Source organism: Papio anubis, chromosome 8 (genome assembly GCF_008728515.1).
Source record: "Papio anubis isolate 15944 chromosome 8, Panubis1.0, whole genome shotgun sequence".
NCBI classification, from domain to species: domain Eukaryota; kingdom Metazoa; phylum Chordata; class Mammalia; order Primates; family Cercopithecidae; genus Papio; species Papio anubis.
Window position 1 is genome coordinate 62,238,042 of NC_044983.1, and position 27,993 is coordinate 62,266,034.

Below are 27,993 nucleotides of genomic sequence, written 5' to 3' on the forward strand. Positions count from 1 at the left end.
CAGCCTTGTCATGTAGTGGCATGAGGGGAAAACAACTCTGGAGAAACAGTCCTTTTGTTTAAAATAGAAACTTCTAAGGGAGCCAAGTTAGCACATGACTGAATATCCCGTTCTCCTGGAGGGGAGAAAAAAAAAACCCCTTCATTTCTGAAATGAGAAAGGGAATTGCTGGTACCAAAATTCACGTTTCCTTTTTGGTGGAAATTCTCCAGCCAAGCTTGGCGCTAACGGAGTAGGCGATTTCACTTCATCGTCACCTCACAAAAGACTTCCAAATTCACTGCGGCAGACACCGCGAAATAAAAATGTTAAATACATCCTAGCTGGGAGGGGATTGAAGCCTCCAGGCTCAATCAAAGGTTTGCAATAATAGGATTCATTTAAAAAAAAAAAAAAAAAAAAGGACAGATGGGTTTAGAAAATGTTGCAGTGAAGACTGGAACGAGATGAGCTCACAGCACCAGCCTGTCTTTTGTGGACCCGCACAATGATCCCTGAGCCAGACTGGATTAGGATGCCTCGCGACTAGGGGTCCAGAGACAGAGGCCTCCAGTTGCCAGGCACTTCGGGAAGAGAAGGCTGAAATGATGCATCAGATTTACAGCTGCAGTGACGAGAACATAGAAGTTTTCACCACCGTGATTCCTTCCAAGGGTGAGTGAAATTGCCCTTGACCGTTTCCTTAACGTGGCATATTAGGCAGGAGGGGAAGGACAGTCACATGCTGCCTTACTACGGTTTATCCTCAGGTCTCTGGGGTCTGACGGACTCTCTGTTTTGATGGTATTTGATTTTTTGAAGGAGGGAAAGAGGCACAAGGATAAACATCAATCACTGAGAAATAATCCATCAAGGGGAAGGCGAGAGCAGCTAAATACTCCCTGTTTCATTAAATTCAGGACCAGCAGTCCAGTACAACAATGGAAGTGACAGCAAGCCATTGCTGCGGACACAGGTGAAAACAAAATCCCGGGGCAGCTAGATAGAGACTTTCATTTTTTCCAGTGAGCAAGTGGGTTCTGAAATGAGAACAGCTGGCTTAAAAGTATGACTTCTAACTGTGCCATGCAATGTGCGGAGAAATACTCCCGGCGGCTGCTTGAAGTCCAATGAAGCAGAGAGCGCCCTGACCCTGGGCTGGCTTCTCCACAGAACCCAGGGCCACCTCGCAAACTTAACCTGCGACTCATGCTGCCAGAGAATGCGACACGAGAATCTTGACTTTATAAGCTCTTGTGGTCCTCAGTGAATGGCGTTAAGGGCTTTGTGTGAGGGTTCTGATGAGTCCAAGTGTCTGGTTCCTGGGCAGTCCCCTCACCCCCTCCTAAGCATGGCCCCCTCTCCTGCCGCCTCTGCTCTTTGCCTGCGCTCCTGTCTTGCCCCCTCCCATCCATCCCCATGACTCAGGCTTAGCCCCTGGTCTCATTGTCAGCCTTGAATGAAGTGGGCTGGGTGTTTGCTGGTGTTGTGAGTCCACATTCAAACAATTCCTTTCTTCCCCTGTGTCAGCCGCCGACAGGGCCATTGCACAGCAGGGGAGGGAGAGATTCCGTTTGGCCACAAAGAGACAGCCTGCAGGACATAAATTAAGCTTTAGACATTTACTGCCAGATCCAGAGAGAGGGAAAAGAGCTGGGAGTCTGCCGCCCACGTGCAGGAGTTGGAATTCCCTCTGGAAACGCTGCAAGTCCAAGTTGACCCTGGGAATCAGTAGTTTCGCTTTTGGGTGGAACTCCTCTTACCCCTGGATGTTCACAGTGGCATTGGTTCTAAGAGGGCACAACTGAAAATAACCTAAGTGTCCATGAAGAGGGGAATGGTTAAAATGTGGTGCCGTCATGCTGTGGAATACTATACATTGTCAACAGGAATAAACTAGATGTATGCATATGAACATAGGTAGATCTAAGCATAATGCTGAGTGCCAAACACGCAGGCTGAAAAATTATATATGTATGATAGCATTTCTGTAAATTTGAAAATATAAACCAATACTATATATTGTTTATGGATATGTATCTACAGAAAAATACTAAAACATACACCAGAAAGATACAGATAAAATTAGTGATCTCAGTAGCCTTGGGAAGGTAGGGAAGGAGAATTAGGGAAGGGTAGAAAGAGAACCAAAACCTTGCCTCTGATTTTGTGTTTCTTGTATATGAGAAGAAAACAAAGTGGAAGCAAATATGAAAACGTTACATGTGTTTATTTTCTATCATTCATTTCCCTTTACAAAATTTTTAAAGGGAGAAAAAGTGAAAGACCAAGTGGTTAAGGGGCTGCTGCCACTTCTGCACTGTTTGACCTTGGGCAAGCTACTTAACCTCTCTGGGCCTGAGTTTCCACTGCTATAAATGGGAGAAACAACTTATCTTCCAGGATCATATGGGGAATAAATGAGTATGTATATAAAGCATTTAGAACAGTAGCTGGCATGTAGTTAGCACCATTAAATACATCACTTACAAAGTGATTTCCAATTTTATTTTGTATTTACAATAATCAACATGATCCGTCAAAGATAAATATGTAATCTTATCTTTTTTCCTTGTCATTTTCATTCATGGCCACCTCCTGGTATGAAACAAAGTATTCACTGGTATTCACGGACATTTCACTGCTCAGGAAGCTGTTCTCTAGAAAAGGATTATGGCCATTTTGTATTAGATCATGGATGAATTAAGTCCACCTCTTCTCACTTCTTGCCTGGCCTCACTGGCCTTCTCCAAAGCCTCCAAACAGAGGGCTCTCCATGAGAGAAGACAGCGCTAGCAGGTCTTGAGTCGCCACTCATGAGAGAGAGTGATAACTCTTCATTACATTCCATATCCCCTAAATGTACAAATAGAGTCGCTTGATTCTATCTAACAAGGGCTCCTCCCTGGTGTGCCGTTTCCCAATGGCTGCGGGTTAGCCATGCTTAAGGATGTTCAGTAACCAAACCTTCCCCAGTACAACCTCAGCAGTACAGGCAGTGCAGCCTGGTGGTTAGGAGTGTGGGCCTTGTTCCAACATCGACTGTGTGGCCCCTCTATCCCTCAGGCATCCCCATCTGTGCAGGGGAGCTCACAAAGAGTAGCTACCTTGCGAAGTTGCTGTAAAAGAGATAAACAAGCCATCACCCAGGGTAGTGCAACGTGAGCCATCATTACATTTATTGTTTTTGTATTACATCCCTCTTTCCAACACATACATACTGAGTTCAGCTCAATATCTACATACGCATTTTTTTAACTGAGCCATCTTAAAACCTCCCCAAAATATGGCAATAGCAAATATTATGTTGCTTCTTAAGTATTTTGAAAGGCACAGGACATAGACCAATCCTGTAACTGAGAACATGTGTGTGGTTTTACTTTCTTGAAAGGATGAGAGCCCTTTAAGGGAAAGATTTCATCAGCACAATTCACAGTAACTACAATAGATAAACGTCGTGGTTTTATGAAAAAGTTGTGCCAGAAGTTATTTCAGTGGATTTAACTCTGGGTGAACAACACCATAGCATTCAAAATAATTCATTTGGGATAAGCAACAATGGGGAAGGGGTGGTGAGGGGAATTGGGGAACAGCAGGAGGAAACGTGGAATGTTCCAGAAAGAGAAATCTTAACAGAATGCTATCATCTGTAGCCATCACCTACTCCTCCCACCTGCCCTCATCTTGCAGAAAAAAGAGGAAAATCATAACTACCTCTGATTCCTGGGAATTCATTCCTCATCAGGTGCTAGACCAAGGATTTTTTAAGGATGAGTTCCTTTAATCTTTGCCATAGCCTTCTGAGGTAGGTGCCATTATGATCCCTGCCTTGAAGGGAGGAAAATGCGACAGAGAGAGAGAGAGATTGAGAGAGAGAGAGATTTAACCAAGTCGCATAGCTGGTAACTGGCAAAGCATCAAGTTCAGATTCACACCAAGCCAAGGGAGGGAGCCAGGAGCTCTGGCTGCTAACCAGCATTCGTTTCTGCAGGCTTCTCAGGCTTTGCAGAAGATAACAAGGCCAGCACTCGTCTATCACTCATCTGATATTTGACACGAAGTCATTTCTGTTCTAAGCCGGGCAGGGACATGGTGGGATTTAAGTTGTAGGTGGATCATCCTAGCAGCAACATGGAAAACAGACGCCTGGTGTCTCCATTTTCAACAAAATCCACACGTTTTCCCAACCAAGTAACATTTTTAATGGTTAATTTCTTTAAGTATTTTTATAATTCTGGTAAAATATGCATAACAAAATGTACCATTTTAAAAACTATTTTAAGTGTACAGGTCAGTGGCATTAAGTCTATTCACATTGTTATGCAACCATCACCCCCATCCATCCTATCGCTTCTTCATTATCCCAAACTAAAACTCTGAACCCATTGAACACTAACTCATTCCCCCACTCTTCCAGCCACTGGTAACCACCATCCTACTTTCTGTCTCTACAAATTTGGTTTTTTGTCCTTTTGTTTGTTTTTCTGTCTCTATAAATTTGACTACTCTAGGAACCCCATATTAAGAGGAATCGTAGACTATGTGACCTTTTGTGTCCGGCTTATTTCACTTAGTGCCATGTGTTCAAGGTTCATCCATGTGTAGCATGTATCAGAATTCCATTCCTTTTCAAGGCTGAGTAATATTCCATCACATATAGACACCATATTTTGTTTATTCATTCATCTGTTGGTGGACATTTGGGTTGTTCCCAAACTTCAGCTCTTGTGAGTAATGCAGCTATGAACTCTGTACTCAAGCCAAGTAACATCTTCGATCGCAATGACCCTGTCTCTTTTTCCCATCTCCTCCTCTATGCCCCTGCCTCGCCAGAGATTCAAGCCTTCTTAGTGTTGTTACTATAGCTATGTCAGCCTCGCTGGTGTTGTCTAAAACCATTTCTTTCTCTCTGTCTTTGCAGTATCCAGTCCAGCCAGAAGAAGAGCCAAAAGCTCTCAACACCTCTTGACCAAGAATGTAAGGAAACTTTAGTTTTGATGCTGTTTGGTTGACTTTCATTTAAAAAGCAATGCCAGGCTTCTTCACTCTCCCTCCCCAGCTCTCAGTGGCCAGGAGGGTTTCAGTGTTCCGTGTGGTGGGTGCTGCACTCTCTGCTCTCCACTTAACCAAAATAATTGACAAATGTCAACCAGACACCGAGTGACCCAGAACTGGACCTCTTATTCTGCCATTTTCTCCAGGCACAGAGAGTAAGCCTTGTTTTACGCACACATTTTTTTTTCTTGTTTAAACAGAGTCCATGATATGGACATAGCATTCCTGATCTAGGTGTTTTCCTATTGTTGGCATTCATAATGTTCCATTTTTTTTAACTATTATTAATAGCACATCAATGAATGTATTTATATAAAATACTATTCTTTTTTTTTTTTTTTTTTTTTTTTGAGACGGAGTCTCGCTCTGTCACCAGGCTGGAGTGCAGTGGCGCAATCTCGGCTCACTGCTACCTCCGCCGCCTCCAGGGTTCAAGGGATTCCCCTGTCTCAGCCTCCCAAGTAGCTGGGACCACAGGCGCATGTTAGCACACCCGGCTAATTTTTTGTATTTTAGTAGAGACGGGGTTTCACCATGTTGACCGGGATGGTCTTGCTCTCCTGACCTCATGATCCACCTGCCTTGGCCTCCCAAAGTGCTGGGATTATAGGCATGAACCACTGTACCTGGCCAAAATACTATTCTTTTGGATTAATTCCTCAGAGCATAGGCCTCAAAGTAGAATAAACAGGTAAAAGGATAAGAACAATTTCATCCATCCATCCACTCCTTCATCAAATATTTGCATTCCTACTGTGTGTGACAAACATTGTGCTAGATGTAGAGAATTGTGATTTGCTCAAACTAGTTCTTTTTACAGTTTTGTCACATACTGTCAGGAATTCTGAACAACTGGGGGGTTTCCAGTAGTGCTTGTCCATTTGCCACCAACATCACCAGCATTGGCTTTCCTCTTTTTGTATTATGTTTTGCTGCTTTAACATGCGTATGCATTACTCTAAAATTAGCTTACATGTCTTTAGAGCCTAATAATGCTGTGCAATTCCCATTTTATATATAAATGTCTTTACATAAAAACTGTCAATACATCTTTGTGCTTTAAAGTTGAAACTGAATTGTCTCCTCTTGGTTGTACTGGAGTTTCTATTTCTATGACAATTTTTCCTTTTTTTTTTTTTTCTTGAGACAGAGTCTTGCTCTGTCGCCCAGGCTGGAGTGCAGTGGCTGGATCTCGGCTCACTGCAAGCTCTGCCTCCTGGGTTCATGCCATTCTCCTGCCTCAGCCTCCCGAGTAGCTGGGACTATAGGCGCCCGCCACCTCGCCCGGCTAGTTTTTTTGTATTTTTATAGTAGAGACGGGGTTTCACCGTGTTAGCCAGGACGGTCTCGATCTCCTGACCTCGTGATCTGCCCGTCTTGGCCTCCCAAAGTGCTGGGATTACAGGCTTGAGCCACCGCGCCCGGTCGACAATTTTTCATAGGATAGCCTTTCAATTTTTGAAGTATCTCAATTTTCAAAAGCCTATTCTCCGTTAAAAATGTTTTTCGACTGGGCACTGTGGCTCACACCTATAATCCCAGGATTTTGGGAGGTTGAAGCAGGAGGTTAGCTAGAGCCCAAGAATTCGAGGCCAGCCTGGGCAACATAATGAGACCCCGACTCTACAAAAAAAGTCAAAAAATTATCCAGGCGGCCAGGTGCAGTGGCTCAGGCCTGTAATCCTAGCACTTTGGGATGCCGAGGTGGGCGGATCACCCGAGGTCAGGAGTTCAAGCTCAGCCTGGCCAACATGGAGAAACCCCATCTCTACCAAAAATACAAAAATTAGTTGGGCATGGTGGCGCATACCTGTAATCCCAGCTACTCAGGAGGGTGAGGCAGGAGAATTGCTTGAACCTGAGAGGCAGAGGTTGCAGTGAGCCAAGATCGTGCCACTGCATTCCAGCCTGGGCAACAGAGCAGCTCCATCTCAAAAAAAAAAAAAAATTAGCCAGGCATGGTGCTATGCTCCTGTTGTCCTAGCTACTTGGGAGGCTGAAATTGAAGGATCATGTGAGCCGGGGAGTTCAAGGCTACAGTAAGCCATGGTCATGCTACTGTACTCCAGCCTGGGCAAACAGTGAGATCCTGCCTCAAAAAAAAAAAAAAAAAAATTAATGTCCTTTGAATGAGATGGAGTTTTACTAGCTGTTGTTTGTATATAACATGTACATGTACTATACATGTAAATATATACATGTATATAAATGTATTACCTTTTTATATCCAAAAGCAGTATATGCTATATAAAATTTTATACAATACAGTAGTCCCCCCTTATCTGCAGGAAATATGTTCCAAAACCTCTAGTGGATGCCTGAAACCATGGATAGTACTAAACCCTGTATCACTATGTCCTTTAAATCTAATAACCGGGATGGCTACTAAGTGACTAGCAAGTGGAGGTTGTCCACAGAATGGAGACCCTGGACAAAGAGATGATTCATGCCCCAGGAGGGGCCATGTGGATCGGTGTGAGATTTCATCACACTTTTCCAAATGGTGCAAAATTTAAAACCTATGGAATATTTCTGGAATTTTCTGTTTAATATTTTCAGACTCTACTTGACCAAGGGTAACTGAAACCATAGATGAAAGGGGACTACTGTATACTATCAGCAAATCCTGAGAAGCTACAGAAGAGAGGGGTTAGATATGTAGACTTCAGAGTCAGATGGCCTGGGTTTAAATCCCAGTTCTATCCATTTCTAGCTATGCGACCCTGAGCAAGTTGCTTAGCTATTGTGGAACTCAACTTCCTTAGCATTAAAATAAGGATAATAAGAGAACATATCTCAAGAACCATGGAAAGGAGCAAATGATTTTTTTTTCTTCTGCAACAAAAGCCACATTTATTTTTGTAAATTTTTTTCTCATTTTTTGGCAAATGATTTAATGCATATAAAATGTTTAGTCCAGAGCCTGACACATATAAGCATTCAATAAGTATTGGGCATTTTTTTTTTTTTTTTTTTTTTAGACAGGGTCTCACTCTGTTGCCCAGGCTGGAGTGCAATGGCATGGTGTTAGCTCACCACAGTCTTGACCCCCTTGGGCTCAAGTGATCCTCCCTTCTTAGCCTCCCGAGTATCTGGGACTGCAGGCATGGGCCACCACACCCAGCTAATTTTTGTACTTTTAGTAGAGACAGGATTTCACTATATCACCCAGTCTAGTCTCAATCTCTTGGACTCAAGCAATCTCCCCGCCTCGGCCTCCTCCCAAAGTGCTGAAATTTACAGGTGTAAGCCACAGTGCCCAGCCAGTTTTTTGTTTGTTTGTTTGGTTGGTTTTGGTTTTTTGTTGTTGTTGTTGTTTTGTTTTGTTTTGTCTTGAGACAGAGTCTCACTCTGTTGCCCAGGCTGGAAGGCAGTGGCACCATGTCGGCTCACTGAAACCTCTGTCTCCTGGGTTCAAGCAATTCTTCTGCCTCAGCCTCCTGAGTAGCTGGTATTAGAGGCACCCACCACCATGCCCAGCTATTTTTAAAAATATTTTTAGTAGAGATGGAGTTTCACCATGCTGGCCAGACTGGTCTTGAACTCGTGGCCTCAGGTAATCTGCCCACCTCGGCCTCCCAAAGTGCTGGGATTACAGGCGTGAGCCACTACGCCCTGCCCAGGTTTTTGTTTGGTTTTTTTTTTAAGTGAAAACTTTCCATATACTAAACTATATTATGCCTTATTATCTGATAATGTACTGCTTTGCAATTTGCTTCTTTCTCTTAATAAATCTTGAATATCTTTCTATGCCAATTCATCCGTATAGCTTTACCTTATTCTTTTTTTATATACACAAACATTTTTAAATCTTTATTTATTATTATTACTATTATTATTTTTGATAGGGTTTTGTCATGTTGCCCAGGCTGGTGTTGAACTCTTGGACTCAAGCAAACCTAGTGTCTCAGCCTCCCAAAGTGCGGAGATTGCAGGCCTGACCCACTATGCCTGGCCTACCTCATTCTTTATAGCGGCTGTATAATACAACATTGTATGAATGCGCTATAATTTGTTTTACCCAACCAAACCTGAAGTTTTCTAGATTCATTATTTAACCAAATTATCAATAAATAGGGTTCCCCATTTTTTTCTATTAAATAATGCCACAACAAATTCTTGAACATATTTTTATGTTCTTAAATGATTCTGAGGATAAATTTATAGATATGAAAATCCTAGGCCAAAGGAGATAAACATTGAAACAATTTTATAGCCATTGACAAATTCCTAGCAATTACGTTTTAAAACAGCTTTTCCAGAACAGCTGAGCCTATACTATGTGGCATCAATGTTGTTAGTCTTTGACAATCAGATAGGTAAACATATCCTGTTTAATTTGTACTTCTATAATTATTGATGTGATTCTTTGTCTTTTCATAGATGTATTGATCATTTCAACATTTTTTTCCCTACAGGTTTCTTACTCATGTCTTTTGCCTATATTTCTCTCAGTTATATGCCTTTTCCTTATTTTAGATTTAGGGGGTATGTGCGCAGGTTTTTTACATAAGTATATTGCATGATGCTGAGATTTGGGCTTCTAATGATAGCATCGCCTAAGTAGTGAACATAATACCCAATAGGTAGTGTTTCCACCCTTTCCCCCTTCCCTTTCTCCTCCTTTTTGGAGTTCCCAGTGTCTATTAGTTCCATCTTTGTGTCTGCGTGTACCCAATATTTAGCTCCCACTTAAAAGTGAGTGCATGCAGTATACAGTTTTCAGTTTCTGTGTTATTTTGCTTAGGATAATATCCTCCAGCTGCATTGCATCCACGTTGATGCAAAGGATGTGATTTTTTGTTTGTTTTATTGGGTTTTTTTGTTTTGTTTTTTTGTTTTTGAGAGACAATCTCACTCCGTCGCCCAGGCAGGAGTGCAATGGCGTGATCTCAGCTCACTGCAACCTCCACCTCCTAGGTTCAAGCGATTCTCCTGCCTCAGACTCTGAGTAGCTGGGACTACAGGTGCCCGCCATCATGCCTGGCTAATTTTTTTTGTATTTTTAGTAGAGATGGGGTTTCACCATGTTGGTCAGGCTGGTCCCAAACTCCTGACCTCAAATGATCTGCCCGCCTCGACCTCCCAGAGTGCTGGGATTACAGGTGTGAGCCACCACGCCCAGCCAATTTTGTTCTTTTCTATGGCCGTGTAGTAAAAATAAGGAATACTTCATGAATTTGTGTGTTACCCTTGCACAGTGGCCATGGTACTCTTCTCTGTATCATTTCCATTTTAGTGTATGTGTTGCTGAAGCAAGCACTATATGCCTTTTTCGAGAACCTGTTGTATGTTAAGAAAGAGAAGGGTTTCTAATGGATGGAAAATTTGATTATAGGGAAACTGATTCTGATCCTTCTCATGGTCCCTGAAAATTCAATCCCAAAGTCTAGAAGGAAAATGCTCCCAACTTTCAAGGAGCAGTGGGTGAGGTATTCCCAAAAATTGAAAGAGAAGGAGCTGTCCGTGGGTAATTTGGAGTTTAAGAAAGTTTCACCACAGATCTTTCAGTCTTTTGGTCAAGAAGTTTGGCTCTTGTCTTCCCATATTCAGTCTTCCTCCAGGTGGACAGCGCAGGAGTGCTCTCTGGCCTTTTGCACTTTCCTCTGAATTTCTGATTTCCCCTAACAGTTAGCTTAGCCCAGCCTCTGCTTGTAAAACTCAGCCCCAGTCATACAGACCATTCAAATTAGAAGACAGGCAATGTCTCTTAGTCCACCTCCTCCTTTTGCAGATGGGAAAAGTGAATCCCAAAAAGGAAAGAATTGTCTCTGGTCTCTTGTGTCCCTAACCAACTGATCCTTGGCTTCCCTTTGAGTCTTTGTCTTCTCCAACTTGGTGATCTAAAAGCAATTGTGACTGGTTATCTTGATGAGGAAAATAATTCTTATTTTGCAACTGTACCCATATTTACAACTTCCTATGGCCTCAAATTTGTATTTGTGTCTCTTCTCATCCCTTAGACTACCATGTGGATGGAGGTCAGGTTCCTTCTTCTCAAATATCTCTTTCCTCCCCGAGCGATGCTTAATGTCAGCTTTCCTTCCTCTCTCACTCTTCTTGAATTGTATTTCTTCCAAATTCAAGGCAAAGCCTCACACTGTTCCTTCTCTAGACGGTCTCTCCAGTCTTTAATTTAATTCTTAGACAATTTTATTGACATTTTGATCATCCCAATGCCCACTATCATAGGAGTAGCTCAAGGGGATAAACTTACACAAAGATGTGGGTCAGTTAAGCCTTCTGGCATGGAGCGACGACGATGGAGATTTGTGGCCCCTTCAGAATAAGAAGGCGGTCAGCCATCAGAAAGATGGATAAATGAGATTGCAAAGGTCACATTCTTCCCAGATTTCAAGCTTGTGAGGAGAAATATTTGTGGGGTTCTCCTGATTTTTTGAAATGCACAGAGTGCCGGGCACGGTGGCTCGCACCCATAATCCCAGCACTTTGGGAGGCCGAGGCAGGTGGATCACCTGATATCGGAGTTCGAGCTCAGCCTGACCAACATGGTGAAACCCCGTCTCTACTAAAAATACAAAAATTAGCCGGGCATGGTGGCACGTGCCTGTAGTCCCAGCTACTTGAGAGGCTGAGGCAGGAGAATTGCTTGAACCCGGGAGGCAGAGGTTGCAGTGAGCCAAGATCATGCCACACTGTACTCCAACCTGGGTGACAGAGTGAGACTCCGTCTCAAAATTAAAAAAAAAAAAAAAAAAAAAAAGAAAGAAAGAAAGAAAAAAGAAAAGAAATGCACAGAGCAACCAATTGCACTTGCACTTGAAAATTCCTATCTGGATGTAGGCCCTTTCTTTTTTTTTTTTTTTTTTTTTTAGACAGAGTCTCGCTCTGTGCCCCAGGCTGGAGTGCAGTGGCGCAATCTCGGCTCACTGCAAGCTCCGCCTCCCGGGTTCACGCCATTCTCCTGCCTCGGCCTCCCAAAGTGCTGGGATTACAGGCGTGAGCCACCGCGCCCGGCCTCTTTTTTTTTTAAGACAGGGTCTCACTCTGTCCCCCAGGCTGGAATGCAGTGGGATGGTCAGAGCTCACTACAGCCGCAACCTCCTGGGCTCAGGCGATCCTCCCATTTCAGCCTCCCAAGTAGGTGAGACCACAGGCACGTGGCACCACACCCAGCTCGTTTTTGTGGTTTTTTTTTTGTAGAGACAGGGTTTTGCCATGTTGCCCAGGTCTTGAACTCCTGGGCTCAAGCCATCTGCCACCTCATCCTCCCAAAGTGCTGGGATTACAGGCATGAGCCACTGCGCCCAGCCTGAATGTAGGCACTTCTATGGGTTTACCAAGAACACGCACTTAGGAGGCATGAAACCATGGTTCTCATCCCGGCTCTGTCCCTTACAGTTCTGTGGTCTTGAGTAAGACACATGGCCTCTCTTGGCCTCAGTTTCCCTATGTATAAAATTAGGCTAGAATTGGGCTAGAACATTTCTGTGGATCCCCTCAGCCCCAAAGCATTGTGATTCTCTATTATCTCGGTCTTCTTGACTGTCTTTCTAACTGCCTATCAGCAATCTAGGCAAAAAATAAGCAGAAGTGTGAATCAAAGATGTCAGCGGATGGGATCCTGAGGCTTGTGTGTTAGCTCGTGTCTTCTGCTTTTCCTACCTTGACCTCTCTATGACCAGCAAGGGAGTATTACTTTATTGTGGTAACGCTTGTTACTCTAGTACATTCCCCGACTTCAGCTAACAGTTTGCTGGCCAAGAAAAGGAAACTTTCAGCATTCAACCCTTATCTCTCCTCCTCCCTGCTCATTAACATCCCATACCACCATCCTAATTCTCTAATCTTGCTCCTAAACTCAGGATGCTAAAAAGCCTCCTCTCAGACCAGTGTGTTCTAAGACCACCAGCAGCAAACTCAGACTGTGTCCTATAGACCAGAAAATAAACCAGGCTGCCAGGAGCCTTTCAGGAGGCCACATGCATCCATTTAGCTGTCTGTTTCCTGGGACGGGCCTAACCCACTGAGCTGCAGCCATCTCAGAGCCTCTCTTATTGTGGAAAATGAGAACCAAGTATCAGGCCCAGCTAAGAAACAGGAAGGCTCAGAGCTGGGCCCTTCTCCTCTTTCCTTTCCTGCTACTGGCATGCTTTGGTGGGCTGGAGGAGGCATGTCCCCAGTCACAACCTGGGAAATAGCTGGCCTCCTTGCCAGCCCCAGGAAACCTCCTACATCCATCTGGCTGCTGGGCTGAGCAGCTAATGTCACTCCACTCTCTCCCTCCCCATTCTCCCTCCCCACCATGCAGAGAAGAGATGGGGAGGTGGTGGTTCTTGTTCCTGATAAGCGAACATTTGTCTCCCTTTCAGAGGAGGAAATGTTGGAAGGCAGCGGCAGTCTTCCTGTGGACTCCAGGCTTCACATCCTGCCTTACTTCCTCCTTCTACAAAGTGGGTCTGAGAACTCCGCAGCAGTCCTCACTCCTCCTCTCTGAGAGCGATGCTGAGAGAATGAAAATAAAATCAGGAACAGCTGTGATGAAAGGGCTGCCCACCCCCCCCAACCCCCAGAATGAATGACCCAGTGTCCTGCCTATATATAAATATGCAGGATCAGAGCCCAAACTACCAAGATTCCCCTTCACGACTCTCCATAGTAAGATAAAATGGCTACTATTTGTCTCAAGTTTTTACACTTAAATTATCTCAATGATTTAAGTATTTTTATTACATTCTTTTCCAAAAAAAAAATACCGGCCGGGCATGGTGGCTCACGCCTGTAATCCCAACACTTTGGGAGGCCGAGGCAGGCAGATCATGAGGTCAGGAGATCGAGATCATCCTGGCTAACACAGTGAAACCCCATCTCCACTAAAAATATAAAAAATTAGCCAGGCGTGGTGGCGGGCACCTGTAGTCCCAGCTACTCGGGAGGCTGAGGCAGGAGAATGGCGTGAACCTGGGAGGCGGAGCTGGCAATGAGCTGAGATCACACCACTGCACTCCAGACTGGGTGACAGAGTGAGACTCCACCTCAAAAAAAAACAAAAAAAAACAAAAAGTAAGGCCCATTTTGGTGGACTCTAACGGAGTAACTTCCCAATATAACTACTCAGCAGGTGGTGATGACTGAAAACATTTTAGCTTTGGGCCCTTTGTTCTGGCTTATCAAGATTTCCGTGCACAGAACCACACCTAGTGGAAATTCATCTCCCAGCTCCACCCTGACCCAGGCACTCTGGTCTGGGAAGTGGGGGCGCGGGTAGGAGAGCACCCCGTGCCCCCTGCTCCATTTTGCCAGCAGCTTCTTTCTTTTTAAAAATCTGAGACTAAGTTGGGCCTGAGCCCTCTCCCTAGGTCTTCGCTCTGCTAGAGCATCCAAAAAGTTGTCCTCTGCATGAACAAGGGTGTTGTCCACTCAGCTACAAAGACTGGAAGACCTCGATCTCCAGAACTGCCCTCGTTTCAAGGCCTGTCCTATTGTCAAAACATGTCAGGCGACGGGGCAGCTGACCTGCCCAGATCTCTGGCCTGATGGCCCAGGCTCCTAACTCTGTGAAGGGCTTGCTGTTGAGGAACACCCCTGCCCCCTCCAGAACCCTCATTTGCTTGCACCATGGCACCATTTGGCAGTCTGAAGTCAAATAAAGCAGCCACTTCTGGCCGGTTTCCTGCCCAGGTTTTGTCGCTGCTACTAGAATTCACTGGAGTCAGGAAGGATCAAGAAACTCCATCTGCAAAGCTCCCGCCCTGGGGGCCGTGGGTCCCGAGGCCCGAGCAGAGGAGTGGGCTAACCGCGCTTCCCCCGCCCGGCAGGTGGTGATCGAGTCGGACCTGTACACGCATCAGCCCCTGGAGCTGCTGCCCCACCGCGGAGACCGCAGGGACCCGGTCGACGGCCGCAGGTTCGGGAGGCTCCAGACCGCGCGGCCGCCCACAGCCCACCCCACCAAAACCTCTGCCAGACCCGGTACGTGAGTCCCGGCCCCAGCTTCCCGCACCTCCCTGGGCGCAGGGACCCACTCAGAGCCACCCACACGCCCAGGTCAGGGCAGCGTTGGCGGTGGCTGCGGCCTCAGTCGCGCCAGGTGACCAAGCACCTGTGCTTTCCCAAGTAAATGCTGTTTCCACCACAAAAGCACCTGCTGTCAGGCCTTACCTTAGCCCCACACATCTTCTACCTATAAAACAATCACTCCTAGGTGTACGTAATGAGTAAATACTTTTTTTCTTTTTTTTTTTTTTTTCGTTTGAGACAGGGTCTCACTGTGTTGCCCAGGCTCAGGTACAATGGCAGCAATCACAGCTCACTGCCCTGGGCTCAAGCCTTCCTCCCGCCTCAGCCTCCCTGGGACTACAGGTGCACAGCCACCATGCCCAACTAATTTTTTTTATCTTTAAAAGACAGGGTCTTGCTATATTGCCCAGGCTGGTCTCGAGCTCCTGAATGCAAGTGATCCACTGGCTAAGGCCTCCCAAAGTGCTGGGATTATAAGCATGACCCACTGAGATGGGCCCTTATCTACCATCTTGCTCCACAGGAGGCGCTACTGTATTCTAGAGATAGTGTAAATCAGAATGCTCTGGGGGAGAGAAAATCATGACCCATGAAGCAAAGGAGGCTCACATAATTTATTTAACACACACACACACACACACACACACAGACAGAGAGAGAGAGAGAGAGAATGTGTGTGTGTGTGTGTAAAATTGTACAGGCTCTTCATAAACTGCCATCATAAAATCTTACCATTCTAAATTTGAATGACCCAAACAACAATCTATAACAAGAATGTAGGAGTAAGTTTGTCTTGAAAACTGGAAACATTATAGTTTTACCTTAGATACTATTTTTTTTTAATGGCTTCCACCCCAAGCAGCTAACCAGGAATCTGCCTTTAGCCCACCCAAGTCTATGATGGTATTTTGCCTTTAATTGCTGGTTTAGGTTATTTCTGTTATGCCCACAACCTAAAGTTATTCATATTTTAACTCCAAAAATACACAATAGAAAGTCCAGGGTGTCCTTCGGAAAGCCTTTGGGCGTTGGCAATTTTGTATATTACAAGAACTGAAATAAGACTCTACTGAGTATAGTCCCTTCCATCTTTGAGTTTTCCCTTTGTAGATGCTAGACCAGGCCACCAAGATTTCTTTGATTGCTAAGAATCTAATCCTGCTCCTCTGATCCTTTGCATAAGAACTCACACATCAAGCTATATTCTCTATTAAGTGGTTACATACACGTATATGTATGCAGAGTTTGAAAGCATTAGGAGAACCACAATCTGCCTTGCAAATTAAGATGAGATAGATTTTTCTCTGTGTCTATATATAGGTGGGTGGGTGGGTGGGTGCATGTGTGTGTGGAAAGAAGAAGAGACAGAATATTTATCTTTTCTATAAAATCATAAAGTGAGTTTAGAGCCATGCTTCTCAAGTTTTAATATGCAAAAGAATCACCTAGGAATCTTGTTTTTATGCAGATTCAAATATAGTAGGACTGGGTAGGCCCCAAGATTTTATGTTTCTAACAAGCTTCCAGATGCTGCTGCTCTGGGCACAACATATTGAGCAGCAAGGATTTAGAGATGATCTAATGCATGGTTCTCAAAGTGGAGTCCCGGGAGCAGCAGCAGCAGTCCCTGGAAAATTGTTGGAAATGCAAATTTTATGGAATTAGAAACTCCAGGTTTAGGGCACATTAATCTGTGTTTTAACAACCCTCTCCCCACCACCCTTCACTGCCCCCGCCCCACGTGATTGTAATGCACCCTGAATGTAGAGAGCCTCTGATTTACTGCAATTGCCCCTCTGCCAATTTCCAGAAGAAACTGAAACCATAGAAATTGTTTGACCTACCCAAGGTCGAACTGCTTGTAAGCAACAGAGCCAAGATTAAATCTCAGGTCTTTTGATTCCCTAGCTAGTGCCTCTTCGTCACAGGGAATGTCTTTCCAACTGTCTAGTTTTAGGGATTACTTTCATTCCTTTCTAAGTAGTTTGTAGAAGCTTGAGCTGCCTGAGTCAGTCTTTTATTCTAAAAGACAAGAGCAATAAGTTATGATATGGAGAGAATCTGCCCAGCACGTGACAGTCAGCTCATGCAGGAAATATGCCAGTGAGGTTTCAAAAAAAAAAAAAAGAGAGAGAGAGAGAGAGACTGGGCTGGGGATTGGTTCAATTCCTTCACGTCCTCCAATCTGATAGATTCCAGAGTGGGTGGGAGGGAGGGAATGTTTCTGAGTCAAAGCCAGACCATCCTCCTGTCAAGAAAGGTGCCTGTCTCCAGGGAGCTCAGATTTTGGAACTGCTTTTTTCCTGAGCCATAGACGGCACCTGGACGCAGTAGCTGTCTCACCTGGGAGAAAGATGCTCCGGGGAATCTTGGGAATTGTAGGAACTCTGAATGCAGAGACCTGACTGAGAAACTCTCAGGTGCCTGGAAATGGGGCAGTCCCCAGGCCTGGGCCTGGGAGAATTAGCTGCCTCCAGGACTTCTTCTGAGATGTCCTCAGGCACCTCAGAACCAACTTGTTCAAGTCTTTCCTCCTTTCTCAGTGGGGGCTATTATCCTTCATCCCAGCAAGTCCCCAGGATGTTTTCCCTAATGCCACCTTGTCCTCCCCACCCCTTCGACATGAAACACTGACAGCATCAACTCCTAGGTATTTCTCTCCTAGCCCTCTTGATCCCTACCTTGAGCTACCCTGGCTCCGCCTCCCTTCATCTCGACTGTGTAGAGAACGTCATCAGTGAAGGGCCCAGCCTCCAGCCCCTCCCACCAGGCTACCAGAGAGGTCCACTTGAGAGCAGAAATCTGCCCCTGTGCGCCCTCAGCTTTAAGTACTGTGTCCGCTCCTGGCCTCTGCCCTCCAGACCACACTGACCTCTCCAAGGCTACCTCCTATGACACCCCTGTCCTCACCGTTCTATCATGTAGAACAGCCCTGAGCCGCGGAGTAGTTCTGTGACAGCTCCATGATATCCTGCTTCCCAGGACTTTCCCTGACACTGTTCTCTCTGCAGATTGCCTTCCCTGTGTCTCTCCACCTCGCAAATTCCGCTTTCTCCTAGCCAGGGTAGAGGGTCCCTCAGTCAAGCCTCCTTAACCCTGAAAGACCACCCAAAGTCAGTTCGCTACTCCCTAAATCACCCTTACCTGGCTTTATCATAACTGTTATGTATCTCTAAAGCCTCGTTTCCTTGACTGGAAAGTACAGACTAGTCCAGACCAGCCTGGGCAACATGGCGAAACCCTATCTCCACAAACAAAAATTAGCCAGGCGTGGTGGTGTGCACCTGTGGTCCCAGCTACTCCGGAAGCTGAGGTAGGAGAATTGATTGAGCCCAGGAGGTCAAGGCTGCAGTGAGCTAGAGATTGCGCATGCCACCGCACTCCAGCCTGGATGACAGAGTGAGACCCTGTCTCAAAAGAAAAGAAAAGAAAGGTTGTGGTGAGGATTAAATGAGATAATACTTTTACGGTTTATGTTCAGCACAGTGCCTGGCATGCAGACAAAAATGTGAGCTGCTATTATTATTAGTTGTGCCAGGGCTCCATTCATTATGGTTTAATCTTGGTAGTCTTGTAATACTTGATTTCATTTGCATTAAGGTATTTTCTTGTGGGAGGGGAGTTATTTCTAGATTCTGTAGTACAGTCAGATGGGACTTGTCCTGGGACACCTGCCCCAGAGAGACCTGTGCTGAAAGCCAGCTTTCCCCTATGTTTTGTCAGCTACCTCAGCTCAACACCTGAATCCTCAGAAGCTTCAGGGCAAAACCTACTCAGAATTAGGTTGGGGCATCAGGAATAAAGGCATTAGAAAGAAGGTTCTCCAAGGTTCTCCACCCATACCTCTCGTAAAGCTAGCGTCCCACGATTCTGATCTGATACACTCCGGTCCTTCCATGTTATGCGGCTGCACTCCCTTCCCAGCACGCGCGTGAAGTGTTCTCTGCCCATTTTCAGAGGGGTATCCAGAGCACCGTGTTAAATAACTGATCCCAGCGATAAAGACTTAACTCTGAGAACCTCTTTAACGTCTTGTGATCTGAGGCCTTGGGAAGGAAGGAAGAGCTGAAGGCACATTCTGAGCACCTACTGCATGCAGACATAGTGCTAAATGATCCACACGTGTGATCTTATTTTTAAATAGACTTTAATTGTACAGCAGTTTTAGGTATACAGCAAAATTGAGCTGAAGGTAGAGGTTTCCCATATACCTCCTGCCCCCACACACAAGCACAGCCTCCCCACACACACAAGCACAGCCTCTACCCATCAACAGCCTCCACCAGAGGGATATGTTTGTTACAGTTAATGAACGTACATAGACACACTGATCTTATTTAGGCCTTAGTTCCAGCTCCCCTAGAAGAGTGACAGTTGCCTCATGGCCTGACCCTCCTGCCCGGTTTTGCTGCTTGGTACAAAGGCCTTTAGAAATTCCCTGCCATGGCTGATTGGCTAACAAGGTAATTGATGCAGAGCCAGGGGGAGGCAGAACACAGAGTACCACTGAGTAATATCTCCTCTGTTCAATGTTGCAGTGGGGATTTCTGAACCCAAAACATCAAATCTGTGTGGGAATCGAGCATATGGAAAATCTCTGGTAAGTAGAATAAGCCTGCTTAGTTGTATCTGTTGTGCATTAAGCTTCTGGTCATGTCTAATTCTCCTGTGCCATGAAGAGAGACTCAGTGTTCTTTGTTCCAGGCCTGAGGATTATTAGAAAAGCATAACTGGCTGTTCTTTGCTCCTAAAAGCTCTCAGTTGGCTCTAATTTGTGCCCTTGTGGAACATCCCTGGCTGCTTCTCTCTTTCTTGTAAGAAATTCAGCTCTTAGGCAAACAAAAGAAGTTATTATCCAATAGACATCTTACACATGGTGGGGGTGGGGGCGGGATGGGCTGGTTTCTATCACAGGACCCTGCCAGGTAGAAATGCCTGACTAATTCCCAAGCACAGTCACAGGGGAAAAGAGATATGAGGTTGTCATGTGCTATGAAACACCAGACACCACTGTCTTAGTTAGCACAGGCTGCTGTAAGAAAATACCATAGACTGGATGGCTAAAACAACAACTGCTCACAGTTCAGGAGGCTGGGAAGTCCAAGATCAAGATGCCAGCAGATTCAGTATCTGGTGAGGGCTTTCTTTCTGGCTTGCAGATGGCCACCTTCTCACTGTGGGTTCACATGGCCTTCCCTCTGTGCATGTGGGGAGAGGGAGATCCCTGACATCTCTTCCTTTTCTTATAAGGGCACTGATCCTATCATAGGATCTCTACCTTCACGACCTCATCTAAACCTAATCACCTCCCAAAGCCCCTGCTCACAATACCATCACATCTAGGACTAGGGCTTCAACACCTTGTGGGGAGGTCCGGACCCACTCAGACTGGTCTGAGTCAGGCCAAAATGACCAAGCTTTTATGTTCCCTTCTCACTCCATCAAGGCATGTGGGCTGTGCCAGGAAGGGTGTAACCTTAACAAGGTGGCCCTCTACAGCCAAGCCCACCTGAAGGAATTAAGAGCTTTCTGCTACCCACCCTGCTGTCCTCCCTCCCACAGCTGGGCAGCTGTCCTTCCTTGAAGGAGATGGAGTGGCACATCTCCAGGCCTATCAGTACATCTCTCTCATCTCTAGGCATGAATGTTGGGTTCCCTCTTGGTTAGCAGAGTCAGCAGTGGCTGGAAGTGAGGTCAGCTCAGGCATCCTAGACTCTTTGAATATCCGCTCTCAAGATCCGTAGGTGGTGCAATGTGAGAACGAGAAGAGACCCAAGTTATTGTGCCAGGCCCTCATCGTCACAAACAAATTGGACAGAGATTGCTTCGCTCCTGGTCTGGGCAGGAGATCTAATCCAGGGAATCTCATTTAGGTTATTGCTATTCTAGGAAAACCACACACAGGGCTGTTTCCTCTTCCCAACCTGGTACTCAGGGGAAACCAGGAGGTCTGGGCGGTTGACGTCGAGGGAAGATTATCAGGCTGTGACAGTTCCAACAGCTGCCCTCACCTGAGCCAGACAAAAAGCAAGGTCAAGAGGAGGCAGGTAGCCATGATCTTGGGCTGACTGGCCCCAGCCCTTAAGCTGGCCTCAGACAGTGTCCTTGGCAGAAAGGCAGTGACAGCAGGAGTCCAGAGGATGCTGGGAGGGTATAGGGTGGTGATGGGGATATAGTTACAAAGGGAGGGAATAACAATGAAGAGGAAGAGGCCAGGCACAGTGGCTCACACCTGTAATCCCAGCACTTTGGGAGGCGGAGGCAGGTGGTCACCTGAGATCAAGAGTTTGAGACCAGCCTGGCCAACATGGCGAAACCCTATCTCTACTAAAAATACAAAAATTAGCCAGGCGTGGTGAGCCATGCCTGTAATCGCAGCTACTTGGGGGGCTGAGGCAGGAGAATCACTTGAACCTGGGAGGCAGAGTTGGCAGTGAGCCAAAATCTGCCACTGCACTCCAGCCTGGACAACATGAGCGAAACTCAGTTTCAAAAAAAAAAAAAAGAATGAAGAGGAAGAGGAGGCAGCACAACAGACCCTTCCTCGGGCCTGGAGACAGTTGGGGCTGGGGTCCCACAGCTTATCAGACATCCGTGACCCCAGCATGGGAGAGCAATCCAGGGCTCACACAGCTAAATCCCAGTCAGTGCTGAAGTGTGCTGGGTGAGACTGGCCTAAGGACAGGGGAAAAGAGTGGGAACAAGGCCTTTCACCCAGAGATGAGGGGTGTGGGAGTTCACCGGCCCATGGCTTAACGGGAAGGAAGCGTTCAGATGGACACCAGGTGGCAGCAGCTCTGCCCGCAGTCAGCCAGCTTGGGGCAGGAGGAGGGATGAAGAAAGTGCCCTTGACCGGGAATTTCCCAGCGATTTTAGGAATGTGGTGACTTGAAGCCTTGGATAGGGCTTAGGGGGAAGAACACAGCACAGAGTGTGTCTATTGTCCAAGCGGCCTCTGGACTTAGCCCTAGTTAGGCCACTGGTTAATTTTCAGTTAACTCTCTATGTTCCTGAGTACTTGTCCACTCTTTGGGACGGGTGAGGAGGGCTGCCAAGTAGTCCAGTCCCAGACCCTGCTACCCACATAGACACTCAGTGCTGTGGGGATCTGAGGACAGAGAAAGATCACCGTGGGCCACCAGCCTCAGGGAAGGCTTCCTGGAGGAAGCAGCCTTGAAGGGGAGACAGATGAGGCCTAGAGCCAGAGGGTGAAGGAGGAGGTGCCGCTGTGTGAGCATCAGAGAAGGGAGCACCTGCTGCTGGCAGTGGAGCTACTGACACACACAGGGACCAATGGGAGGCCGAGCTGCATAGATGAGGACGTCCTGTGCTGAGGAGCCTGGAGGAACAGCTGCAGAGTCGATCTGCCCTGCAAGGTGGTTGGGCGGGGGTGGGGGTGACTTATGCTTCTAGAGCCCAAGGAGGGGCATGAGGAATGTGGTGGATCTGCTTGGAAGCAAGGAGGTCCGAGGTCACCGTCGCTTGAAGGCTGCAGCAGAGGAAACGGAGAGGCTGGGCTGGCCCTACCCTACGCAGCCTAATCAAAGCAAGAATCTGCAGAATTTAGTAACAAATTGGACACCAGTGATGATGGAAGTGTGAGGGTGGCAGTTGCCACATAAGACTGAGCTGCGCTGTCTCCAGTTTCTTGTTTCTCTCTCCTGAGTTTCTCTAGGTCAGTGGCTCAAAGTGGAGTCCCAGGACTAGCAGCACCAGCAGCATCTGGGGAATTGTTAGCAATGCAGATTCTCAGGCCCACAGCAGACCCACGGACTCGGAAGCTGGGGTGGTGGGGCCCGGCACTGTTTATCAAGCCCTCCCAGGCAGTCCCACACCTGCTGAATGATGAGGACTATGCCCGGGCGGTGGTGGTTCCATTCAGTCATCCCCACTTGCAGACGGCCTCAGTCAGGGCCAGAGTGGGAAGGCAGATGCATCCTCACACTCCCTTCCGCTTCCTCATGGCAGATTCCGCCAGTGCCCCGGATCTCAGTGAAAACTCCGACCTCTGCCTCGTTGGAGGCGACAGTCATGGGCACAGAGAAGGGAGCTGTTCTGATGAGAGGGTAAGTGCTGCGTCTCTGGCCCCACCGCCTGTGCCCTCCCACTGTCCTGATCCTTCCTTCCCCAGAAGAGCACCAGGCCGCCTGGCTGACAGACCCTGGAGAGGCTGACACAAACCCATGCCAGCTGCAAGTTACCTTTTAATGAGGCCAATAATCCTGGGTCTCTGCAGTGCCTCATCAACTGTTTCCGTAGGATTAAATGGGAGAGTTTTTCATGGTTTCCACTTCATTAACGCCACTCTTTAGGCTTGGAGAAGTCATTTGGGAGGTTTTTTGGTTAATTAGATGAATGTAATCACGAGCCATATTCAGAACCTCCCATAAGCATGTGGGCATCAGAAATGTCTCATGAGTAAGTTCAGGGTCCCCTGCCCACCAGTTAAGAAGTGTGTCAAGTACAGAGGTTTCAAACCACACTTGCAACTGCAGTGTGACTACTCGCTTTCATCCAGAACCAGCAGCTAGGGAGGCAGGAGTGGATAACCCCAACACCCCTCAGTGACACTGCCTTCTGCCTTGCACCAAGACAGTGAGTCTTCAACTCGATTCAGCACATACCTGTATGCCCCGGACTACGTCCTCCACACTACAGGCATTTCAGGGTGGCAAAGGGTTAGGTTCTTTTCTCAGATCTGCTTTCTAGCCTGGAACTGCCACCAACCCACCATGACTTCAGGCAAGTTATTCAGCCTTCCTGTCCCCATCCGTTCAAAAACAAAAACGTAAAACAGGAATCACAGGGAGTACCCATCTTAGGGGGTTGTGGTGAGAATTAATTTTTTGGTTTTTGTTTTGTTTTGTTTTGTTTTGAGAGGGAGTCTCGCTCTGTCACCAGGCTGGAGTGCAGTGGCGCAATTTTGGCTCACTGTAACCTCCGCCTCCGGTATTCAACCAATTCTCCAGCCTCAGCCTCCCAAGTAGCTGGGACTACAGATGGCCACCACCATGCCCAGACAATTTTTGTATTTTTAGTAGAGATGGGTTTTCGCCACGTTGGCCAGGCTGGTCTCAAACTCCTGACCTCAAGTGATCCACCTGCCTTGATCTCCCAAAGTGCTGGAATTACAGGCATGAGCTTCCGCACCCGGCCTGAGAATTGAAAGAGATAATGTGTGGAGAGCTTAGTACAAACTGTTGTCAACGTGTTTCAGGAAATTCATCTAGTAGTTGGGAAGCCATGCACCTGGAAACATGTTGGATGCACGCAGGTGGGGCTGCAGACTACACCGTCAGCCTGAGCACTGCACACTTTGAAAGCAATGGGAGGTCAGAGCAAGAACAGGCTAGTGAGGAGCACATCTGAGTGACAGAAGGTTGGCTAGAAAGAATTATAAAAACCAAGTCATGTGTCACTCAATGTATGGGGACTTAATTGCAGAAAACAAAAAAATTTTTTCTTTGATTCTATTATATCCAATAAATATCCAAAAAGATTGGATCATATTTATTTTATCTTAATGAGGTACAATATTTAAGTGGCAACGACTGTTGCTGACTGCTGGTGTAAACAAGCAAAAACTTCACTGTGCCGTGACAGAGGCCACCCTTTCAGTCCACATGGCTGCATTGCAAAGGGTTCTAAATGGCTCCCTTCTCTCTAAACTCAATCATTGTCATTTCAAGTTGTTCCTGGACCCTGGTTGCAGAAAAGAAAAGTAAGGCCACCATTTCTTTCACCTAAGGGGAGAAGGGTGTAGGGAATGAACACATATTGAGGCCCACAATGTGCCAGATGCTTCACTCTCTCATTTTCCTCCTCCAAAAAGCCCCTTGAGTTAGATGAGATTATCCCCATTTTGCACATGAAGAAATTGAGGCTGGTAAAGGTTAAGTCGCTTGCCTGAGGTCACACAGCAGATGGGAAGCAGGAACCCATCCCAGACTTCATGCTTTTTCAATAACTGCTGCTTGGGGACCTGTCCTTTCCAGCAAGTTTGTTCACATAGAGGCTGGAGAGGTAGGGATGCAGAGCCTTTGGCAAGACCAGACCCAGAGCAGGGGGACAGGAGCAGAACTTGAAATCCTTGAACCAGTGTGTCCAGGGCCACCTCCTCCATTCACACCATGGGAAGCTTTCCCCAGGAGAAGCCGTTCCTGTGAGGGTCCCTACAGTGACCTTACAGCTATGTGGATCCTGGTCACAGAGGAGGAGCAGAGGAGATAGAGCTCTGGCCACTCTTCTCTAGGGCAAAAATGAAGTCTGGCTTGTGAGCAGACCACCGTCCCCACCCACTCCTGGCTTTTCTTTAGATCCAGACATCTCAAGAAGATGACTGAAGAGTATCCAGCCCTTCCCCAAGGAGTGGAAGCCTCTCTACCACTGACGGGCAGTGCTTCCTGCGGGGTCCCCGGCATCCTCCGGAAAATGTGGACAAGGCACAAGAAGAAGTCTGAATATGTGGGAGCCACCAACAGCGCCTTTGAGGCCGACTAAAGGTGACCCTCTTCAGGTGCCCTGTTTTGGCCGAGGTTCCCTGAACAAGAGGAAAACACTTCAGGATTGGAACTGAGCCACACACACCTCTGCTAGTAGCTGGTCCAAACCCATTATCCTCCCTCACTCATTGATCACCCTGGGATAGAGCACAGGAAAGAAATGTCCCTCGAAGGCAAAATATAAAACTGTCCCTTCTTAGAACTGCTAAAGCCATTGGTCTGAAAGTGACTTTGGGAGGTCATAAAGTTGGTATCTCTATCTTTAAGCAAAAAATTAAACTTTCTCAGCTCATTTTAAAGACCTCCAAGGAAGGAAAAAAGCAATTCCTCTGTCTTCCTTGTGAGTTGCTCTAAAGTGTGTGATTTTCTAGTGTAAATTGACTTTGAGGCACTTGTAAACACAATGGTTCTTACTGTTTCCATTACTGCATTTACTTCACCTTGACAAGGTATAAGTTTCAAGGACAAAGCACTATATATTAAGTTAGTAGTTCTAATATCCACTTGAGAGTATATTCGAGGTTGATTTTCATGGCCATTTGGCATGATTGCATGAACTCTCTATTCTTTTATGTGCAGTTTTTCTATAGAAAAACATTAAAAGTTAAATGTTGACTGCTAATGTTTTCTGAAGTGGCATAGTCTAGTAGAATCAATACTCCCTTGCTTTGGTATAATAATTTGAACTTTTCAAAGTGCTTTCTCATCCATTATCTCTTATCTTCACAAAACCCCTGTGGAAGAAAGCACAATTATTCCCAATCTGCAGAGGGGAAATGGAGGCCTTTGGAGGTTACGGGACCAGATACCAGATAGTGGAACCAGACACCAGGTCCTCAACTTCTCTCCAGGGGACTACCTGCTTTGCCTACTCTCTAGCAACTGATTTGGGGAAATTTTAAAATGGTGAGAGAGTGTGTCTCTGGGGGCAACCATTGAAGGGAAGACTGATAATGTTGGAACAAGTAAGGGATTTGAATGAAATACATTATTATATCTTATATGTTAGCTTGAACCAGAAAAAGTTGCCATTTTTGTAGGTCAAAAACAAGCATCAATTTCATATGGTTCAACCTCATATATGATACTATGCTTTTGTTCTATCCATGAAAATGTCATCATCAATTCCATTGTCAACATTAGTAGCCTTAAAACTATAACATAATAATAATGATGATAATGATAATTATAGCTATCATCTATTAAATGCCTACTATGTTTCAGGCATGATACTAGGCAATTTACATGTATCATCCTAATCTTTCTAACAATTCTATTAGGTGGCCCTATCCATTTAATGGATGCCAATTCAAAGAAGTTAAATGATTAGACTAAGGCACCTAACTCATGTGAGTGTCAGGCTTCAATGCCTGTGTTAGAGCTACTCCTTCACACAAAATAGTTCAGAACATAGAGAAGGACCAAGGTTAATAAATGATTTTCATCCCAAACACTAAACATGATTGATGGGTAGAGGCTGCCCGAAGTGCTGTGTAGAGATGGAATCTGAGATAGAAGAATGCAGTGGTCAATTAGTAATGCTTGCCCATGGAGGGATTAGTTGACACATGCCTTGTATATTTGTCATCTGTGGCCTAAACTCTGCCCCCAAAGGTTTGTTTTCTAATTCTGAGGTTTAAATTAATCTAGCTCACTTAATGAAACCAGAGATCCTATGGTAAATTCAGCCTAAGACAGTGCTGGAAATTGCCATATGTTGGTACAAAGAAGTGTTTGGCCACATTACAGGTCTCAGACTCAACTGCTATGTGTGACTGCTGCTCTGTGCCTATGCATGCTTTTTTGCTGAGTTCCCTGTTTCCATATCTCCAGGTGAACCATAAGAAGGCAGAGGGTGGCTGAGAAGCCTGGGCTTCTGGGATTCCACCTTGCATTCTCTGCTCTTCAACCATTGTTTTAGACTCTGAACACCTGATCCTCATACCTGAACGTGATTTGGAGACTTGGGCATCAAGTGCTCTTTTAAGAAGGGGCTGTCCCAAAGGACTGTTCAATAATCTTATTCAATAGAGATGTTAGAGTCCAGAACCAAGTTAGGGAGCAAACCAGTAACCTATGCTGGTCGTAACAGAGGATCCTACAATGATGTTTGTTTTTAAGACAGGATCTTGCTATGTTGCCCAGACTGGTCTCAAACTCTTGGGTTCAAGGCATCCATCCTCCCACCTCAGTCTCCTGAAAGCTGGGATGACAGGTACATGCCACCACACCTAGCTCCTTACAACCATTTATTTTAATTTATTTCATTTATAACTGATATCTTTCATTTGTATGTGGCAGCTAGAGATTTATATAGGATGGAAGTAATTTATTTTTAATTTAAATATTTCATGTTGAACTGTTTGCCTTGTATAGAACATTTTATTTGGCCAATTCAAATAAAAATAAAATCTGCTTTGTTTGTGACATTAATGCACCACCGTAAGAGCATGCCTAGGCTCCCTCATTAAATAAA

The 27,993-nt window shown here is 45.9% G+C and overlaps 1 protein-coding gene and 1 non-coding gene across 2 annotated transcripts; one reads left to right on the plus strand and one right to left on the minus strand.

Moving 5' to 3' along the window:
- On the plus strand, nt 1-27,963 carry VXN (vexin). The gene is made up of 6 exons (XM_003902821.4): nt 1-654; nt 4,901-4,956; nt 14,814-14,967; nt 19,554-19,615; nt 22,984-23,081; nt 25,332-27,963. The coding sequence occupies exons 1-6, from the start codon at nt 585-587 to the stop codon at nt 25,513-25,515; spliced, it is 624 nt and encodes a 207-aa protein (XP_003902870.1). The 5' UTR covers nt 1-584; the 3' UTR covers nt 25,516-27,963.
- On the minus strand, nt 10,191-10,297 carry LOC116268698. Its single transcript, XR_004175871.1, has one exon. It is a non-coding gene; the product is annotated as a U6 spliceosomal RNA (small nuclear RNA).
- Nucleotides 27,964-27,993: the final 30 nt, after the last annotated feature.

Bases quoted from the DNA above. Each gene is read 5' to 3' on its own strand.
- VXN (XM_003902821.4), top strand. From the start codon at position 585: ATGATGCATCAGATTTACAGCTGCAGTGACGAGAACATAGAAGTTTTC. The intron at 655-4,900 runs GTGAGTGAAATT...CTGTCTTTGCAG, and splicing joins CACCGTGATTCCTTCCAAGG to TATCCAGTCCAGCCAGAAGA. The intron at 14,968-19,553 runs GTACGTGAGTCC...TCAATGTTGCAG, and splicing joins CAAAACCTCTGCCAGACCCG to TGGGGATTTCTGAACCCAAA.